The 23640-nt window shown below is 31.9% G+C and overlaps 1 protein-coding gene across 1 annotated transcript in view; it reads left to right on the top strand.

Annotated features, from left to right (window-relative positions):
- The window catches only part of LOC147079231 (acetylcholine receptor subunit alpha-like), an 836032-nt gene extending 815963 nt beyond the window's left edge, over positions 1–20069 (top strand). The window contains exons 9-11 of the mRNA XM_085954767.1: positions 296–451; positions 13136–13382; positions 19630–20069. Coding sequence (XP_085810893.1) covers positions 296–451; positions 13136–13382; positions 19630–19821 — 595 coding nt within the window. The 3' untranslated portion in view covers positions 19822–20069. The remainder of the gene's footprint in view (positions 1–295; positions 452–13135; positions 13383–19629) is intronic.
- Positions 20070–23640: the final 3571 nt, after the last annotated feature.

Raw genomic sequence — 23640 nt, 5'->3', positions numbered from 1 at the left:
AGATAACGGCTGTGCGAATAGCTAACACCCCATTATCCGTTTAAAAGAAATTCTGTTAACATAACCACTAGTATTTAGACGTAAATAATATGTTATGGTAATTTACTTAGAATGTAATTATATCTACTATCCACTAAGTATCCACTCATTCTGACCTAACTCAGAAAATCGATCTATATGGAAATGCACAAAGCTTATATAAGTTCTAACATAAAATCAACTTCAACCAAGGACAACCCTCTGTCTCTGGTAATAATTTTCCTAAGTAATTCAACGAATATGTTTGTGTGCACAGGTACTCATCAGGCCGCGTGATGCTGAGGTCGGTGCGAGGAAGCGAGGTCCAGCCGAGCTTCTATCCTTACCAGTCCACTGCGCAGGACGACGACGACATCTTCAGTCCGCGCATGCCCAGCAGGACGCCCTCTAAGGATGACCTCACACAATTCAGGTACCTACACCCCGCTGCATGTTAGGATTCTTTACATTTACTTGAATCTATTTTTTACCATATCCCCCCACTCCCTATCTACAATGTTGAAGTATATTAAAGGGACTTTCCGTCTGTTGTCATTGGCTTACTAATTGGTATACAATGTGAAAAATGATACGTTCCCATTAAACGATTCTGTACGCTAAGTGACCTGCTCATACATATTACATAAACAGATGATGGTTTAAAAAATATATTTTTATAGATTTAGATAAGCTGAATTATTTGATATCGAATGTTTTATAAAAATACAAAATATTATCCTTTGTAGTTACGATATTTTTTTTTTGTGTCCGCCTGTTATTGGGACCATCACATATTATTTTTTTCTATAAGTAATAAATTCATATCTAGCCTCTGTGATTGATCCTGTTGATTACCCTAAATATTTTTTTAAAAAATAGCTATCCATATTGCAATTAGGATGGTTATTTCAAATGTACGTCTTGAGAATATGAGAAAGTTTGAAAGAAAATGTGTGTTGTCCATTTTATTCATTCAACCGGTGTTAAATAGTGGGGAAGAAAGATAGATATGCATTCTACATGAAATTTATCATTTTAATTATTGGAAAATTGTCAATAAATAAGGATTCCTTTTCTATCGTAGAGCACTCTTGCTCTTGAATATTTTACGTTTAAAAATAGCGATGGTCAAACGTCCGGTTTTTACGAATTAATATTCGGTTATATAAAGACGCTTATGAATGAAAAATTTGCTAAGTAGGTAGAGTTTATTTTTCAAATAAATATTAACGCATTGTATTTGTATGATGCAGTATTTAAATGGACACTAACCGCAGCCATTTTAGCAGAATAGGACAACAATGGTGTGTAAATACATGAACGCAAATATGGTATAATGGGCTATATTGTAATGTAGGAACTGTGTATTTTTCCATGACTTAAGAGGTTTGCGATTTTTATAGTATGGGTGCATGGTTTTTTTGGATTAATGTTGAAAATGATAAGGCGTAGAAATGGTGAAATAATCTTACACAAATATAATTGTTAATACTAGCGTATTCAATATAAACCTTATTTGTACTAATATGTTACTTACGAGTTTTACAATATACACTGACAATCTGTCAATGTCAAGTATTGGCTTACTAATGCGTCCGTAATCAAAATTGATATGTCTATGTTTGACATAATATTGTACATAATTAAATATGTTTCGCCCACAGTAGAACAGACCGCAGCGCGCTATGTTTCATTAATAGAATGCAAACGCCTACTACTTGATTCGATCAATATAGTAAAAACATCTACATAACTACGATATGGGTGTTGGTAAGGTTTTCTTTTCCTTATCCTTACTCCGGGAAATGGGGATTGAATATTTGCTATTAAAGTATATCGGAAGATGCATACCTCCCAGTTCGGTATTTTATGATTTTTTAAATACATTTAATGTACAGGCTCTCAAACTTATTTCGACCACCGCCAACTATAAGATTTTAAAAAAATCTAGTGCCCCCATATTTTTTAACTTACCTTTTTACATTACCATCGTGTTGAGTATCTTAAAAACAGTTATTGCAAATATAGTTTTTAAACATGCATTATTATATAGATATGATAGATAGGGTGTGACCCATATCATATTTCTGAGATCAAAGAATGTTTCAATGAGAGGAAATAAAATTCATACTTAATCATATTTAGAAGTATTTTTATTAACATAAAAAGAAGGCTTTGAATTTAAAACTTATCTAATGTGAAGGATGAATCTGATGTATTTCGAGTTTGTTAATATCAGGCTCGAATTCACTTAAAACAGCTGTAAGTCGCAAGTGGTGTCGTGTCTAGAGTCCGTCGGATTTTTATAGATAGAATTTTTCTGCCGTCACCCTCTAGATTTCTTTGACGCCCTCTAATTTTCTTTGAGCCTTCTACTGCCCCTCTGAAAGCCTCCAGAGCCCACAAGGGGGCGTTATCGCCCACTTTGAGAAAGACTGATTTAATGTATCATCAGAATTATCTACTTTATGAAAAGTCTTATATTTTGCAGTGACGCCCATAAATACACCTACTTTTTTTCAGACGCAGTTATTGCATAATAATTGAGCAGACGTTTTGCACCCTGGGAATAACAATACTATAATCAGTAATCACAAATACGTAGGTACTTATGTATACTACTGTTTCATGACCACGGCCTAATTTTATATATAGGCGTATAAATTATTAATTTCTTTCATTGAGTTAACTGTCAATTGATGGTGGAAATGCATTGTATTATTAATTTAAATTAATATAACGCAAAATTTGTATAGTACTTGAGTTGAAAATGTCCCTCTGAGGCGGACAAAACCGGTCCAGATTTATTTATTAAAAGTGGAAAAAGTGCTACAAAAATTTTGCGTTTTATTAAATTAAATTAAAAATTATTATATTATCACAAACCAAATACAAAATCACAATACCTAACCAATAACTTAGCAAACATGATTAAATTAAAAACCTAACGTTTTACTGTACAACCTTTATATGCAGTCTAAATATATGAAAATTAACATGAAAAAAGGTTACTGAGACTTATAATTGAATTAACTACAAACAAAAACTTTACTTTGTTATCAATGAATGTTACTATTTTATTAATTTCTATAAATTACCGATAAAATGTTTCGTAGAATATTTTTTTTTTAAATATATTACCTATTTCGAAGATTAAATAATTTATTTTCTCTTAATTTCGGAAAAGTAAGAAAATGTAATTCCATAAAAAAATATTTTATTTGTTTTAATGCTATAGTTAGGTATTAAAAGATAAAAAAAAAATGAAACTGGCAACATTTCTCGCAAACTGTTGTCACGCATTTAGTGGTCTAAGAATATTGGAACGTCTATCTATTCAAACGTCCGACAATTTCGAACACAAACCATGATCGAATTGCATCGAAACCAAAACTTCCAATACGAACACAGATATAACTATTTGGGAAAAGACAGAACACACCAAAGATTGGTGGTAACCACATTGAACATTATTATTTAGAATCTATATTATAGATGACCAATCACAAAAAAATCGTAGGTAGGTAGGTATATCATGCGTGCATCATATCGAAACGTCAAAATAGTAAAGTTATCACAAATGGCGACTATAAAATATAGTTTACAATGTTTCGATGTGCTAAGTATTTTTTATATGGCTATCAATTCATTAAGTATCGTTGAATCGCCATCGAGTGTTTCAACATAAACAGTTCATAAAAGTCCCTCACATTACAGTCCGAACGCGATAACGTTGTAGGAAAAGTAATGTCAATATAAGTGACCAAATTAAAAGATCACCAGATCTTTGCATGACCATCAAGAACTTCATAAAAATAAATTTGTGTTTTGAACAGTTTTCTACCACTGGCCATTCAAATCACTGAACCCTTTAGCATATTCATAAGTAATGTAACGTTGCTTTTGGCTGTTATTAATGGTAGCAATTATTTCACTCCATGTACCGGGTCGCCTTAGTACAAAGCCTGGCCCCAAATAGCTTGTAATATTTCATAATATTAAAAAGCTCATAAAAAACTTTTTTGAGATATGACACTCATTACGTAGCCATTCAATTGAAATTAACTTGGCATTCTTTATTTAAATTTCACAATCGCCAATTTCACGAAGGGATTCCTTATAACTTTTAGAGGTAATCTTATAAACTTGTACTATTACAGCATTAGCTAAAATCGTCTTTAGTGTGGTTGAATTGAAAGAATAAAATAATATTATTTAGTAAATTGGCGCATTGACGAATGGCAACGTTGTTATTTATAGCTATTATCTTTATAGTTGGCACGTGTTTTAAATGTAATATACGTAATATGACATACTTATCTACGCGATGTCTGTGGTTGTTCATCTAAATATTCAAACAATCTTATTTTAGTATAATTAGTGTATAGTTTAGCTACTATCCCGTGTACCTGCATCCTGTCACGTTATAATTTATAATATGCTATCTTTATTTGCATTATAGTAATGTAAATGTATTGTTTCCGATACAAATTAAACAAATCAATTACATACTTACAAATAATATTTTAAATGGTCATATTGTGTGTAGTGGATAAATAATTAATAAATACTAGCATGTTGTTTCGTAGAAGCGGGAGAAATAGTAGTTTATTATATTTACTGTTTAGGTGAATCTAAAATTACTTTTAAATTATTTTGGTTTTGGTAGATGCGAGAGATTTTTATTTGAAATTTGCTGCAAATTAATTCTCACTGTCAAACAATATGTCGCTGATTACAACTTTAGTTCTGTTTTTTTTTTTCATCTACAGTGGTGGCAATTTTATGGCAACCGAAATAATTGTAATAATTATCGTAGAATTGCGTAAAACCTCAACCACTGAATTTTGATTAATTTTGTGTGGATGTCTCGTTTTTGATTAAATTATAGTTGAAAAAAATACTGCTTGATTTCTGAACGATTTTTTAAATATCCACAGCACACCACCAGGTATCATATATTTTTGGCACCTATGCATTAAAATGTTTACCATTCCTGATCAACTTGAACGTATTTATCGTCAATTGTATTTTTTTTAATTGATTGGTTGAGCTTTATAAAAAACCGAATCAGAAGAAATGCTCACGAACATTACGAAATATAGACTCATTCATGAAAAAGTATTCTGGTAAAATCTTGAACATAATAATTTAGTTGTGCTTTAGGGTCTGATATCAATTAAAATACTCACAAAATTATTATTGTACAATATAATATATTATTAGAATATAATACTACAAAATGTCCGCAATGCTAAATCGCTTGCAGCTAATATAAACGTAGTAATCACTTTGATAATACGTATATTAAGGCTCCATCTAGTGAAGACGGTTTCTTAAAATTACGAGTATTTTACATATTATTACGATCAATAGAAATATAACATTATTTAATAAATAATTCAACAACTTTACAAAAAAAATTAAATACACAAAAATTGTCATTCATTCTCTCTCGTGATGGAGTTTTAATGAAATTCAAAAAACATTGTAAGCGTAATGAAAAAGTAATGAGGGTAAAATGAAACAATTTAAAGTATTAAAAGAAGTTTTTGCGAACAATTTAGCGATATTAAAAAGTTTATCTTTCGACCATCGCGAGATTAGGTTGCCTCATGTAAGTGAAATGCCTCTGCCCTTCCAAGACGCAATTTTCTACGAAGCATTAATTTTCAACAAAAAATCTTTTACAATTCAGCGGTCGCTCATCGGTTTTTATTTCACACTAATATATTATTATCGAATGTCGATTAATAGACATGACAAGGATAAAACAAGTACAAGTGAGATAGTTACACAATTAATTAAGAGCAATTTGTCACTTCAACGTCATATAAGTAATATACCTTTTTATGTGTGAAACTGCTTTTATTAAAAGTTATAATCATTTCACTCCAGCGCATCTATTCTATACCCAAGACTGCTTTCATCCGCTACAGCAGCTATCTAGGGTAGGTTTGTATCGAAGTATTAGCACTTATTGTAACGTATTATATCTTAAACCTTAGCGATCTCAGGCTAAAAACTAATATCATTACAAATGTTTCCAAGTTTAAGACCAAAAGCGACAAGGATCGCCCTTAAAAAAAGAGTAAATTAATGTATTTCAAAAATGACATGTGAGAATAACCAACATCAAAAAATCCCCACTTTTAGGGGAAAATATTTTTAATTTAATTTTTTATGTTTTTTATTATTATTTTACACATTTCTTAGATATTGGAGTCATGAAAGGATGATAAAAAATACTGTATAAAAATAGGGCGGAATTTCGTCTAGGAATGTCACTGGATCCACATCATGACCCCCTCAACGAGGGGCTAATAGGGCTCTAGCCTGGGGGGCCTGATGAGGCAGATCGAACAGTTGAGAAGTGAGACAAACCCACACAAAAAAGTTGAGCAGAATTTTATTTGACAATTATTTTTGAAGTTATACTTCTTTATGCGCGTTTAGAAAATCATATCAGAGTGTATTTTTGGAGTGTGACACGTAACACATAATTTATTTTTTCACACGAAAAAAATCACATTCGATTGGATTCGAACCACGATTGTTCGGTTATCAGCCGAACGCATTGCCTTTACGCCACAGTATGATAATGCAATCGTGATGATTATACAGTATAATATTATAGTTTAGAATTGTTCCGTTTCCTAAGAAACGAATTTATTATTGTTGGCCAAAATAAAATAAAAACAACGAGAAATAATTAAAGTTGTCTTTAAGTGTCTAGAATAAACCACCGGCATTCCAATAAGCGGCCCTCCTTTACTCTAGTTTTTATTGATATGGGGCTATTAAAACGTCAATTCTATCTTATATCATACTTTATTATTTGACAAATCTGAAACATGACGTCTCGCGCAATGATGTGATCATAGCCGACCATAGTGCCCATAGAATACGGAGTACGGATTATTTTTAATAGTTTTCCTCTTAATTGTGTTAATAAGAAAATTATTGGTTGTGGAAAAACTATGTTTATTGTGGTGCCTATATGCTCCGCCTATAAGAGAAGTAGTAATTTTATTATTGCATTTTATACATTTTGTTACGTAATACTTAGATAATATGAATATTATTACGTAACAAAAGAAAATATTATTCAAGGTACGTGAACGAAATGCTGTATCGAGAAATTATCGATGAAAAAAAAAATTTTTTAGTAAAAAAAATACCCAAATATATAATAAAGTTATTATAATGTACGTATTGTGAGGGAAATTCTAATTTTCTAGCAAATTATTTCAAAAGAAAATCAAAACAGTTGTCAGAGTTCCGGTGACTTCGACGTGCAAATTTTAAATGAGCCGGATCCGCTGGCGAGGGGGGGTTGACTTGACTTAGGATCATCCTTCAGTAGTTATGGGGCTCACATACGTTAAGCATTATCCCCTTCGTCTCTATTATTTGGTCGCTGGTGAAGGTTTCTCTGAATTTACGTGTGCGATTTTACTCCGGGTCTTGAGGAGACCCGTTTATTACGGGGTCTTGAAGAGACCCGTTCGGGTCTTGAGGAGACTCGGGTGAGGTTTATAGATCCTCTATATTATGGCAAGGGGTGTTGTTTTAAAAATGAATTTAATTTTAATTTTTAATCTTAGTTAAAAATGAGAAAAGTTTTTAACTAATGATAGATATAAGTCTTTTAGGCATTCACACTCGAGCCACAGCCCGGACCCCCGTCACTACCGTCCGAGTTTCTGCCCATCAGCCGATCACCAACCGCCAAAGGCCAACGGCGGTATTGCCTTTTTGCTTGGAGACGTCAGAGGAGGAGGAGTTTGAGTGTAGCTTCGGGACATCGGAATCATGCACGGGGCGGAGTTCATCGTTGAGAGTCCGCCGCGCCAGCTCATTGTCCCATCCAGTTTTAGCGGGCTCGCCAGCACGCCATCTCAGGAGGCCTGTCATGTTCGTTTCGAAGCGTTATACCCCTACGATATTTTATAGTGTGGAAATGCGCATGCGCGAATTTTTTGGGCGACCATTTTGAATGTCTTTTGTTTTCGATTTTTCTCAGAGCGGCTGTCAAAATCGTTTTCCATTTTCAAATAACTACGGGGAGATTTCGATATCACATTTGCAATTCTTTGGTCGAGGAATAATATTAAAAATTTTAATTTAACAACTTTCCTTAATGGTTTTCATATCCCATCACTTCGACTGCATGGTTTTCAACTACAATACAATATACTCCAATAATATGTACTATCGCCAAATACATCGTTTGATCGTGGTTGCATTAACATTGTATTATCTTGCTAAAGCTCTGTAAGCCAGATAAAAGAGGGTATTTTTATTTATTTTTTCACACTCGATTGGATTTTTTATTGTCGGCCATTTGCAATTCCTTACGTAAACAAACTATTAAACGTCATAGTGGCGTCATTTTACAAGATAATTAAGAGCTAGTCAAAAATCTAGTTTATCACAAGTTTTGTTTTTGTTTTGTTACGCCAAAGAAGTATAACTTCTAACGCGCGTACATAAGTACACACACCGATTTTTTTTTGTGTGTTTCCCAATAAAAATGATTATTTATCCAATATGGCGAAGGGTCGCATGTTACTTGGCTATCATAAAAGAGCGTCGCGATCTGTGCTCAGTGACGTCCCATGGGGGTAGGCAGAATGAGCGTCGCTTGGGGGCGGCAGTTACTCGAAAGACGGCAAATTGAGGAGAATCATTAGGTATATATAGAAATAGGTAGGTACCATAGCTTAGCTAAAATTCAGCTTATTGGTTGGAAATAAAATGTATTAATTAACATAATAGGTTTAACAGGACGGTATTTTTTTGTCGGGGTCGTGATGTATAGTTTACTTCCGTTGCAATTTGTCAGGTGTAGTATTTTTAAATGTATCTGAATCCGTGGGCTCTCAATATTGTCTATTAAAATAGCGATGGCATTTAAATTAGGTTTAGTGGTATATTTTGTTAGTAATGTATCCATACAACACCTTTCTCAGAAATTGGAGTCATGAAAGGATGATAAAAAATACTGTCATTTTGTTTAGGGACGTCACTGCCACCAATCTTAATTAATTAATTAATTAATTATAATTTATAACGATTTTTGTAGCTACATGTTTTTTTGCATGTTAGCCATACCCATCACAACACATATCCACTTTCTTTGCTTTCCTAATCGATTGTATTTCTTAGCATGCATCAATTTAATTATCACAAGAGTAATATATGCACATATATTAATATATCTATATTAATATGAGCGACTGGGGATTAAAAGGGTATAATTTACAGTAAGTTTAAACAAATATTTACGAGCAGTTTTCACATCACCACATATACATGTTTAAACGCTAAAAGAGATTCAACCGTGTAACCACTTCATAATATTATGATAAGCTATACGTAAACATTTTATTCCTAATATTGGGTTACATTATAATTATGAAATACTATTATTTCTAAAACAACGTATCTAGTTTGAATGAGTTTTCCTAATTCCTTCAAATAGTAGCAATTTTCCACGAAGCTGAGACGATCGCCTCGTATGCATATTTTTTACAATTTGAATGTAAAAAAAATCACCAATCGACGTGTAAGCATAACTATTTCTATAACTAACTTATATTTTATAGAAACACTTCAGCGAAACACCTAAAACCCTAATTAGGTATAAGTAATTTCAATTAGTATAGGAATAATATAGCATTTTACCACAAAGATCTCATGTGCAGAAAGTTTAAAATCGTTACATATCTGGGATTTACAGTTCTTATTTAAATCGTAAGTTGATTTGCTGAACTAGGTTACCCAGAAACAGAACCATTTATTTTCATTGTCTGCTCTACAATAATTGTTTCCTACCGAATATAATATTATGTGCTCCATTTTTTTTAATATGGAAAGTTTTATAAATACAAGTATATTAGAATATCGATAAATATATAGGTATGTACCTACGTCACCCTAATCAACATTTTTCAAACAACATGAACCCGATCCGGTACCGAACTCACTTTTTGACGGGTTCAAAACCGCTATAAAAATTAGTTGTCACCTCACGTAAAAAGAGCCTTTCGTATTTTTGTGAACCTACCCTGTAAGCGGTATTTTTCTACTCACGCTGCGCGCATTTTTGTAAAAAGGGTTTTCGGTGAGAAATTAAAGAAAAGTGATGTGTGATTTTACCGCACCTTTATCTTAAAAAATAAAACTAGACCCAAATGTTTTGTGATTTAAAATCCGCACCCCAAATTATAATATGTAGTTTTGTTTTTAAATTAACTAATAAACATAGATTTCCAAACCAAAGAGTTTGTAGGTTGTACGTACAGAAAGATGCATACCCGTCATTGAGCTGTTAAAACCTATGATACAACATTTTCGTCAAAATGTTTTTCTGTTGATTTATAATATCCACATAGTTCAGTAAATCCTCAATGTATATATTTTTTATAATTCTTTTATATAATATCTATAATTCGTCGTTGTAGTAGCAGAAGGCGCTTAGTCATAAAACCGTGTTTTGAGATAATCGACTTTTTCGAAATTTTAACCTCTATTTAGTTTATACACCTAAACTATTATTTTTTATTAAACTAACTACTTGTGAGATTCAAGTTTTAATACATCTTTTTATAGTGTTTTATAGTTATTACAATGTATGAAGATAAAGGTGATTTAACGTTTTTTGTCATAACATTTAGGAGTAGAAACGTACGAATATTAACAGATTTTTTTTACAAGTTTACTACCTATCTATATGAATGTGAATTTGTTAGACCCGGGATTCAAACCCGGGACCCACGGCTCTATAAGTCTGACTCGTAACTGGTCGGCCACCACGGGCGTTTAGTGTATGTATACAACTATTTTTTTTTTAAATATAATTAATTATAAAACCTCTCATGTAACATGTCTCATTTTAATATCGTGTGAATTTCCAAATATACATTAGCATTTTTCAAAGCTATTTCAAATACATCATGAAGAGCCCTCCGCTATGAATATTCAAAAAACAATTGAGAGTCTATCATCACTTTGTGATTACTGATTATAAAGCAGTAGGTATATTCATCTTGCATTGTCGGTTTTAACAACTCAACGACGATAAAATATGTACTTTTTGTATTACACGTCTTGGATGTGACTCCAGAAAGTTTGTAAAGTGGTTGAATTGATTAGTAGCTATAGAAAATTATTATATTATATATATCTAGCTAATTTAATTATTAGTCGTCATATTTTTTCAGTTTAATTATAATATAGAAGGGTTTCTTCATCGTTTTTGATCGAAACCAATTTTTTAAATGGGCTTTTTATAGCAACTCGTATTTGTATTATTGTAAAATTAAACAGAGACTGTAGGTAATCGAATTTAGTGAGCAAGAAAGTTTGCTTTATTTTTTTCAATTCCATCCAAATTTAGACATCTTCGAATCTAAATCAAACTTATTAATGTGAGCCATTCATATCTCTATATTATTTCAATATGCACGTCACTGGTTTGAAAACGTTGACTAATCGTCAGCCAAATGAAGAACTAGTGTAATTTGTTAGCAGTGACATTTCCAAGCCAATCCAATGTTCAGTGGTGTACCAATAGGTTCAATTATTATATATTTTTATTAATTTCCATCTCCGCTCCTATAGTTATTTTAATAATTGTAAGTCAAAATACTTTTTTTAATTAGGAAAAAAAAATCAGGTAATGCAGCAAATAAGTCACTTCTTTTGTACATGAATTTAATTAAAATATTTTATAGTTCTAACGAGTTTCATAGAATTTTGCGATTATTTGCAGACCACTGCAAAGATCTTCACGCTCAAAGAATACTACTAATACTAACACACTTTATATAACTTCTACTCTATTACATATACTATTATGAATATCTATACATACACAAGTGTTGTAAGTTGGCAGGGTGAAAGATTAATCTTTTGTGTATCGAAGTGGAAGGAGAGACGCTCTCATCTCTCGTCCGCAACTTAGATAAGTACTAGTCTATCTCTCTGAAGCCCAAAGAGATAAGATAGCGATTCTCTCAGACAGGAAATTATATGAACGTTAAAAGTAAAACACTATTAAGATGCTACATTTTCTTTCCGTGTTCACGATAAACTTATTTATCATACTCGTACACCTCAGAAACATGCCGGTAACATAGAACATTTTCTCTAATAACTATATTTCTTATGTTTCCAAATTATTTATATTCAATAAAAAATAGTATATCTAAAATCTTGGGTATTATTTTTTATTGAATTAAAAATAGTGTACCTAATTCAAACTTATAAGTATATAAGTTTACATACCTACCTACCATTTGTTTTTAGTTTATATTTTATTTTCGTTGAAAAATTTTTGAAATAATTTTAATGAATTTAATGAAGTGAGAACATTTGTATATACATATTTATTGTGATCGAGTGATTGCAGTAGGTACAAGAGATGTCATCTTAATTTAAAAATAATGGGAAGAGCTTTACGTGGTTATGAGAAGGTACGATTTTTGAGTATGGAGAAATATAGGATAAAATTAAACAGCGTTAAAGACTAAGTTAATTTCAATGTTGATATAAGCGCAACACGCATTCGGTATTAGTAATATTTGAGGACGTTCAAGGGGCTTTTTATTTCTTGAGTTTATTGACCAAAACTGCCGCCAAAGTCTTGATCTATGGCGATTGACATTCGTATGTCTATCTCAGTAATCTGTTTTGTTGTAATAACAATGGATATTAATTACAACACTTATACATTTTCCACTAGTTAGTGCGCATATTGCCTAGAGATGCCGACAAGTGAAACAGGGTCCGGAATAATTATTCAAATGGAAAAGTTAAAAACTTAAATCAATTAGAACTCAAATTCATTACGGAGCTACCCTCAGTCGGAACACAGGTTTAAATGAACTTCTCTACGACGAACGATCGATCCTACAACTATCTACTAACATAATTACAATTTCTTCTGAAATAACTTTGTACAGTCATTTACTAGTACCACAGTACAGTGCACAATTGCATTGTTAATGAACGCTTTAATTGTCATTATTGAAAAAACTTTTACACAAATGAATACTGATTCAATCAATCCGCTATTTTCCGTATTCATGATATTCTTTTCCTTTTGCAGCAACTTGGCGGACGGTGGCCCATTCGGGGGCAGCTGTCAGATCCACGGCCCGCCGCCACCCCCGCCCACAGCTGACTGCTGCGAGGAGGGCGGCGTCGGCTTGAGCGGCAATGGGGGAGGGGATTCCAGCCCTGTTCTAAGACCACCGGCTTTTCCTCACGCCAACTGCCCTCCTGCCGTCCACAGGACCTGCTTCTGTGTGCGATTCATTGCAGAGCATACGAAGATGTTGGAGGACTCCACCAAGGTAACATAATAGATATACTCCAATCGAGAATACATGTTATACCTATGACTCAATCAATAACCATTAAAACATTCAATGCTCTTCAATTTACCGAAGACGAAAATAACTAAAGATCAGTAGATGTATTACAAGCATATCCAACGCATTTATTGCGATTGACCCGCAGGATTCATTTTGGTTGAATCGAATCACTCTGTTTACTTTTTTTTATAGAATTTGAAGGACGCGGCCCAGCGAGTTTTAGGGAGGTCATGTGCTAATTTAATACTTACACATCGGATACCATCGTATGACTGCTTTTGTCCAGCGGTTATCCATTACCCGAACGACATGTTTGTCCCACTGCCATTTCATCGACTTAGTGACGTTACATCCCATACTTTGTTTCTACCTCCATATGCATTGTTTTATTTTGAGGTTTCTTAAACATACACTTTTCCGTGCCCTGTCGTGCTACTTTTTTTGACAGATTGACTTTTTAGGCTTTAGACAAAACAGCGGTCATTTTTTAAGGTAATATCCAGAACCTACGAATGCGTTTCGTTTATCAACGTTGGAGGCAATGAGTTAATGCTTAACAGTCAGGACCTTTGAAGCTTGGTATAATGCCATGTCTCACAACACACGCGTCGAACAAGCGACATTTGGTCCTCACAGAATACAGCCTTGACCTATAATATGTGGGTAGTTTACGTGATTGTATTGTAATAAGCAGTTTTTACGTAAATACTGATAACCTAATATAATAAATAAATAATACCATGTTCGATACCACGGTTATTGCCAAATCACAGGTCAACATTTTATAACAATTAATAGAAAAAATATCTCTATTTTATATGAACTAGTTTCAGCGTTTCCCAACCTTATGTGCCTCGTGTAGTGGGGGAGGTGAAATTCAATGTGGGTTGTTAGTGATATTCATTCTAACTCGTATAGAAATTGCATCGTCACGCCTAACATTAAATATGATTTATTACCGCATATTTTTTGCTGAGTTGTATTGATATTATTCAGTCACTGTATCTACCTATGCTTAATAAATAAAATTATAATAACTATTAGATTTCGATTTCCTTACATACCTACAGACAACTCTCTCTGTCATAGTAACCTTGATAATTTCATGAAAAAACACCAAGTAGGTATTTCAAAATGTAACTACACGCTTTTACACAATTTTATTTGGGACCACTGGTGATTTTTTTTTATATTTGACATTAATTTCATTTACATATTTATCGATTAAAATACACTTTAGACCATATTTCTATAAAAAGTTTATGTTGATTTTTTGACCTCTTAATAATTCACCTATTTTATCAGTAGATTTTGATCATTGAGATTGGATTGAAGTTGTATATAATATGATCTTATCTATCAGCGAACACCATAGACTAAAATTAATCATTTTTTATACTTTTTTTAAAGATTTTTTTTTACAAAAATTCATTTATTTAGGTACTAACCAAAAACGAGATGTCATTAAAAGTCACATTTGGTCATAGATGTCTATAAAGAATTCACCTTAACGTAATATATATTTTTTCTTTACCACTATTAATTGTATTTCCGTGGGAAGAGACGATAATTAAGAAATAACTAGGTTCTAGAGTTCTACCACGTAAACGCTAATTCAATTACCTAATAAAATGGATAAAATAAATAGTAGGTAAAAAATAATTATTTCTATTATTTTTTTGTAAAATAGAATTCTACCAAGTAAATCAATTATTATTATGCTCATGTCATTATAAACAAACCGGTCTTGTTACATATTCTTATTACTGACTAGGTAGTGTTTTTTTATCTCTTATCGAAGAATGCAATAGCCAAAAATGGTAAAAATCAACGCAATATAATATAACTTAGTTTTTCCTCTGCGCAATCCTCCTTTTCCGCCAGTCAATTTTCCGTGAATGGTGTAATTTAGTTATGTATGCAAAATTTTACTCTACACAGTTTTACTGAAAATCTTTTGCAGTAAAATGCAGAATTTTCAGCATTTTCAGCAACTCTTTCGATAAAAATATATGGATGATCGGGCGCAACGAGAAATTACAAAACTAGTGTTTTTTTTATAAAATGAGCTTTTGTGTAAAATATAATACGGTGTCAAATAGTTACGCACTCATCCTGATTAATATGTATTTATGTCAGGTAAAGCATCGTTTAAGCTTAATAAATATTCAGCATTTACCTAACCAAGTTTACCTAATTTACGAGCTTGTACCTAAAAATATGAGAGGAGCTTTTTTCAGCGGCTTTAATTTGTCTCTGTTCAATAGCGACATGCCCAATACATGGATATTACAATGATCATAACGGTTGTCTTTCATTCAGTGATTATCATTATATTACGTTTTAGTTTTATTTCGACCACTATCCGTACTAACATTCAGATCCCAGGTTTAATTCTTAACTGAATCCAAAATATGTTGAATATGTGACAGCAGTGACACCTTAGACAAAGTGCCACCACTAAACACAATTATTTAAATACAGCCCATTCCATTTGGTTACATGTAAAATGTACGTAAAACATTTCACCGTGGCACAGTATTAGATTTTTTATTTTTTTTAGATTCAATATAAACATTAATTCAATTTTCATAACTGATTTTGGCAAAATTCATGAATCCAAGAATAAAAACCTAACCTAACAAACAATCCAGTATATCGGCTATTTTCAAAAATTTGTTTACTGCTGGCATCCTGTAAAGTGTAAAGAACAAGAACCGTGTTTTATTTAGACATGAATTTTATGTCAGTACAACATGACCCAGAGGTTGAACGGTCTTTAATATATGGCCATATATTTCCGATCAACATTTCACGGTGAAGTGTGATACGACGAACTGCATACGTACAGTTTCCGGACACGATTCCATTTATAGTCTCAAATTATGTGTGAATTAGTTATATGTTTACCATGTTACGCCTGGTTTACACGGACTTATTGCTAAGCATTAGTAATCACTGCTCGCACTAATAACACCACGTGTAAACATACCGAATTAGTAATAATCTAATAATCAAAAGTATTCGGCCGGTTATCGCGTTTCGGTATTTAATGTGAGCAGCGAGTACTAATGATTAGTACTAAACCCGTGTAAACAAGCCCTAATGTAACACATTGTGCTATACAATTGCGAAATGGTGAAGGACATACGTTATTTTAACTTTTGTTTGATATCATCCTATAAACATCTATTCGGGACTCTTAAATTGAATTTAATGGTACCATCTCCCATGACGCATAATAAATCATGGCATATGAGGAATATTATCTAGATATGGGTAACAGGTAGATCAGACGTGGATATACATATTATTTTAAATACATCCTTAAACTATAGTGCAGGTTTAAGGACGTGGAAGCCCAAGGCCTCCTACCTTTCCTAGAATTACATCCTGTAACTAAAATTTATTATTATTGAAGATATACCTATAAGTATGCCTACCCGATATAGCAACATGGAAATATAACCTTTGAGAATATTTATTATCTCTGGAAGGCAGTGGATTAACCCATTTCAGAAAACAGACCTCTTTACTCATCTGGATTCCATCATCGCCGCTAACAACGATATGGAAACATCTGAAGTCTAATACATACAATATACAGGCTTGTCATGTTGTGACATGGGGCCAAGAAAATGGAATTTGGGACATATGCCACAACTATGAAGTCTACGAGCAATTTTGAGAATCCAACATAATGAAAATCATCATAATTTCTCGATCTAAATGGTTTGATTGTGTTCTATACAGTGGCGTAGCTCGAGCATTACATCACCATGTTCGATCCTAAAAGGATCATATGAGGCAAGAGCCTCCAAAGAGTGGAGTTTGTATTAACAGATTTTTTTACGAGATTTAACGTTAGCTACTTGTTCAACCTAACTCTGACTCCAAATACACATTGAAAAACAACACGTGAATTTTGCCAGACTTGGGATTCGAAACCAGAATACATGACATTGTAAGCCGACACCTCACCGTTCGGCTATTGCCATTGAGGTCACACTTGATTTTGCAGAATCATTTGCAAATGCATAATGTTGATTAAAAATTATATCAGGTAATCGTTAATTAATCATTCAATTCTAATATTTCTTTGAAATACTTATAGGGATTGATCTTTTATATTTATGTTTACTTTATTGACTTACCAACTTTTGGCAGCAACCCCACTATTAGCAATTTTAGATATTTGAATAATCTAAATAGGTACAGTACGGCTATGAATATCGATTTTTATAATTTCTTTCATTTACAACGCTCCTAAATTGACATTTTTTTTCATAGTATTTCATAGCTATTTCAATACGCGGTAATCTGATTTTTTTAATGAAATTCTCACAGAAATTTTCATCGAATTTAGTCGGAAAAATAGGGGAGGGTTTGGAAGTAGAACTAAATTAATGTTATAGACTTAGATTTGGGACGTTTTTTTTAGAAAAACTACTGTAAGTAAGCGGGGCTTGTATTTTTTAGCATTTGGGCCCAATATTTAAGTATAATAATTAAATTAATTTTGCGCCATGAGTGATATGTTTCGGTGGTTTTTATTTATTTAACCCTTTATAGGTCATAAGCGAAAAACGGATAGTTTTGAGACCGGCAACATTAAGGTCTATATTTCTATAATTTTACAAGTTATAATCACCCTTATAGGTTTTAATCATTCTCAGATAACGCACAGAGGTCTTGAATCTGACCAATCGCCCTGAAGTTTGCACATATTGAGTAGATTACGAAAAATGTGTCCCGGTCAGTTATCTGACCGGTGTCCATTTAGCGACATGATACTCGTAGCTGCCAGTTTTTCAACAACAGTGTTTTTAAGTTCTTGTTTTTCGAAAATTGTGACTTGTTTACTGAAAACAAAGTATGTGCATTTATACTATACATAAAAATATATAGTTTTTTGAATTTCACCTATAAATTGTATGTGTTATAGTAAAATAATATCAAATTATTGAGTGGCATGTCGAGAATCTAACCTCAAATTGTATAATTTGGACCCTTTTTGATTTACATAATATAGGCACTAAAAATAATTTCTAAACCACAATACATCTAATTTCATATAACAATATAGTGAACTTTCACAATTACTGGTTATTTTTTGTGGATAATTAGTCGCTATCGAGTTATTTGATGATATGTGTCATTCTTTGAAAAAATGATTTCCATAAAAATCGCAGGTAAAAATAATTGTTTTTGTTTTCATTCAAACTGTAATATTTTTTTGAAATACATATCTCAGAATGAAATAAAATAGTTATGGAATGTTATATGTATAAGTAAAAGCCTATATTGCAGAAAAAAAAATATTGTCTGAGTATGGAAAATTGGTGAAGCGGAGGTTTTAGTGCGAAAGACCTTGAAGACATGGGTGAAGACGCATTCCTGAGATTATTTGAAGGAATTACAGAATACCAAGCTGTGTTGGATAATGAAAAAAAACCTATTAGACATCTTCACTTTAGAAACAAGTTGGCTGATCAGCTGATAGGATCTTTTACTTCACGAAAAAGGGTTGGTCGACCTCCATTTCCTGAAGATATCAATTCAAATCATTATCCTGAAAAATGTACACTTCGTAGATGTGGTTATTACAGCACTACGCTGAAAGTGATACGAAGCTCAGTAACAAATTGCAAAGTATCCCATTGCATACCGTGTTTTATGCCGTACCAATTATCTGAACAAAAGAAAAAGCTAACAAGGCCTTAGAAATGTTTATTATTTTGAGAAACTTCTATAAAATTAATAAAGTAATTATTATTGTTAGAGAAATAAATGAAATTATAATTTTTTCCTAAAAAACCTGTGTTTTTATTATTAAAAAAAAATCCGAGAACAAATATTTTTTTTACCTAAATGGACACCGGTCAGAAAACTGACCGCTGGGAAATCGATAATTACGAAAAAACTATATATTTTTCATTAATTAAGCACATATCTTTGAAAAAAAAAGTTGTCCTATAAAGGGTACGGACAATAATTGCTGCAATACTACTTTTGATATCCCCACATACATAGCTATATACCGTTTGCTATAGTAGGCAGTATCTATCGGCACCACTGACAAGTAAAGGCTTCTTTTCACGAAACAAAAGTACCATTTGTAATTGTTAAGCAGTGAATAACCTGTTTATCCCCTTAAATGTTACTGTGTTTGAGTCACTTTTTATATAATACTGAATTAATGTCGACATGTGCCTTAATCTTTCAGGTAAAAGAAGACTGGAAGTATGTTGCAATGGTTTTGGATCGTCTGTTCCTCTGGATCTTCACACTCGCCGTATTAGCTGGTACCGCGGGGATCATCCTCCAAGCCCCGACGCTCTACGACGACCGTGCTCCCATCGACAAATCCTTCTCCGATTATGCCACCACGACTGTTGTCAGGTGTCCACCGCAATAGCGATAGCTAATAGCGGTCGCTTCGCAAGCTTTTGTATCAAATTTCAAAATCTTTTCTACCTTTCAGCTTATTCCTGCAATCGCGATAATTAGTATAACACGTGATAAAACACCAGCCCGCATACTTACGGGATCGTTTTACTAAGAGAAGTCATCCACGTTAACACGTCTGCCGGAATAAGTTTGCAGGAGTGCGTCGTTCTTATGGTCAGTGTCGTTTGATTGATACGCGACTCAATTAAGTTAGGCCGTCAGACTTATATGGCCTTTTTTTAAGCAGTGCTCATTTACAACCACATTTTAACAATTTTTGAATAATTATTTTAGATTTAGACGATGCTTTAACAGAGCAATGTTTATGGTTAAGGCCGATAGAATAAAAATACGGTTAGAGTCTCTATGGAGATAGTAATGTTTTATTATTATTAAAAAATATTACGGAAAGTGATAGAATTGTATCGATGAATTACTAGCTTGTAGGTATATTGTATCCTAAATACTTTAAATATTAATATATTTATTGGTACCTAACTAAACTGCTTCGTCGTCAAACACCACCAATCTGTGTAAATACAACTTTACTTTGATTGAATATATTTATTAAATTTTCATTTTTATTATTTTTATCTTCTTCTTCTTCTTCCACGGCGCTACATCCCAGGGTGGGATTTGGCCTCCTCCACAACCACTCTCCACTCACTCCGGTCTCTCGCCACACTTCTCCAGTTACCGGGTCTTCCTATATGAAGCCAGTCCATCTCCTTCTTGGACGGCCTCTGGGTTTCTTCCGCTGGGGTAGCCACTTTGTCATGATCCTTGGCGCTCTAACTTCAGGCATTCTCTCCACATGTTCCGCCCATCGTAGTCTTTGGGACTTACAGTATCTTATGATTGTTTGCTGTTCAATCAGCTCTTCCAACTCCTTGTTCATTTTTATTCTGTAGTTCCCATTATTATTTTTATACCAGATGATAAACGACATCGTACAATAATAGTTTTATACTTAGCGGTTCTCAACATTTAAATAAACGTTTATCACCAAAACCAAAGTTAAAACGTTATAATATCTACCTACTAAGTATTAAATAGTCTACGTACTAAGTTATTAGGCTTGACAGATGATAGTAAAAATCCAGCCCTACCAATAATATGTGAATGACAAATTTTAACGATCATGGTTAAGCGAACAGGATAAAAATCTTTCAAAGCTTTTTCAGTGTTGTGGAAATAAAGGATTCCATGTACTTAACTGTAATATCATTGAAAATAACCGCCAATTTTTTTTTTGGTTGTTTTTTTAATATTGTAGGATACTGCACAAATTATCCACACACAACCAGTCATCTCTCGCGTATCAACCACACGTGGTAGGCGTTACACTGATTGAGAACCGCTGGTATAATGTTTTTATATTGTAAGTCACTTCAAGTCAAGTTTTTTTTGTTTTTCCTTTCAAACCAACATTAAATTTATAAATATTATATCAAAAACAAAAAATACTTACTTAGAGCGTAAGATATTTTTTTAGTGATAACGAATATCTATTATAGATAATATTACATATTATATTGTTGTATACAGGGCATGAAACAAATAAAATGGATAATAGCTAAATGCCGAATATAGACTAAGAAATTTAAGTAGACTAAGTGTAAGACTAATCTATATCTACCACCTATTCAATAAGATTTATAAAAAAAATATGCCTATTGAAGTAGCCAAGTGTGTTTAAATGCACCTATTTGGAATCAAAATTACTAATTGCTTGTTAATTTATGTGTCTCAAAAACACTATTTATTATCAAACTCATGATTTCAACTTAGTCTTTTCGTTTATCTTTATTTTCGGAAAAATCGAATTAGGTAGATACTTACCTACATACCTTGATCAAACGAAAGCGTTAGGGCATCACGTCGTACTATCTACGCATTTTTTAACTATCTCCTTACCTAAAAATTCAATTGAAATTAATCATAATTTAAAATGATCATAATTTTATTTTTTCATTGAATTCATGCATGTATAATATAATATTTGGATTGAGTTATAAACATATTATTATACATGCTTAGAATGAGTTTCATGGGCTTCTTTTCATATTTTCGTATAAAATAAATAATCACTCAATGCGGTTAATTCAAAAACTTTTAATATGTAATACATACCTAACTGATTTATCGTATTTTATTGTGAGTTGGTAACTAGATAGTTACCCAAATATACTCAGAGATAGTTAATATTTATATTTTTTTTATCCATACCTACGCACATTTAAAATACCTATTTAAATACCTACTCTAAATAAATGTTTCTTCTCTCAGATGTAAATTTGCTTTTATATTTTAGTATTGTTGTTTATTTGATGTACTAAATAAATAAAATTGATGATTTATACTATCGACAGGTATTTGTAAAGAATAACGTATTTTTATGAAATTTAAATCCACTAAAGGACTTACAATATAAAATAATAAAACCCATTCAAACAACACAAAATACTGAATCTAATACGCACACGTAGACAAAGTAGATACCTATAATTATACCTAACTGCCATTTATATTAATATGTAGAAAGTATTGAAATCTATCGTTGTCATAACAATACATAATAATAAATAACGATTAATATATACTCAAAACCTATAAAGTTTTTGAGAAAACAATAAACATAATAATATTTTATTTAGATCCACGTAAATTACGTTTGGTTTTTAGAAAAAGACTTAAATTTATTTGGTCATTTTTTATGGTTCTTTCACTACCTCTAATTGATATTAACAGAAAATCCGTGTGACATGAAGTTAATTTAGACATATTTAAATTATTTCTGACAATCTACCTGTTCCAAGTAATAACAGTCATTTTTCATTACATAAAATGTAAAAAAATCTGACCGAATAAATAAAGGATAATATCATAGAATAGATAAACAAAGACGAGCAAAAGCTAATAAGTATATTATTTATAAATAACTATTAATTTTAATAGTAATGTTGATGATATTATATTATACTGAATAAAACTATTGAAATAATAATTCTCTAATATTAATAAATAATTACTAGTAGTATGTTTCACTAGAAAAAGAATAAATACATTTTACTGAATTAGAGAATGCCACGGAAAACCAACGACTTAAAATACCTATCTCTATCTTAGACTATCTAAATAATATAACAAAAATATGTTTTCTTTGTACATTTTAATGGAATATTCAAGCAGTCAAATCTGAGAAACCTATTTCCTGTCGACACTTGGAAATGAACACGATTAAACTATTTTCAGAGATGTCTTTAAACTTTACTTATTTATTCAACATTCTACAAAATAAATGGTGTTCTGGTGAACCCTTGGTTGCCACTTCGAGTAAGTAATAGTCGCAAAAAATGATATGAAATAATATTATAATTAACATTTACAGTTTCAGTATAAAATAATAATTGGCCATGATAATTGCGTAACCTTTACTTTTTTGTTGCTAGCTAGTAACAATAGTATAACTACTTAATTTTAATTACTATGAAAAATAGGTTATAAATAAATACTTCACCGGGATTCATAAAATTTTAAATAATATTCCATGTCCGACAAAGTGTTGCTACCAATTATCAGTAATTTTATAATATTATATTACAATAATTCATTGATGTGGTAATTACAATACATACATATTATAATAATATCTGGATAAACAAAAAATATAATATATTAAATATAATCATAATCAATCATATTTCAATAACGCGGGTGTTTGTAGTTTATTGAATAAACATTTTTTTTCTTTTACGAAATAATATTTCCCAAATCCGCGTAAAGA

The sequence above is a fragment of the Rhyacophila brunnea genome, unplaced genomic scaffold (assembly GCF_057557595.1).
Source record: "Rhyacophila brunnea isolate RB1 unplaced genomic scaffold, BYU_Rbru_1.0 scaffold_10, whole genome shotgun sequence".
Lineage (NCBI taxonomy): Eukaryota > Metazoa > Arthropoda > Insecta > Trichoptera > Rhyacophilidae > Rhyacophila > Rhyacophila brunnea.
Note: the sequence above shows the minus strand (reverse complement) of the source record. Positions and strands in the feature narration are given on the sequence as shown.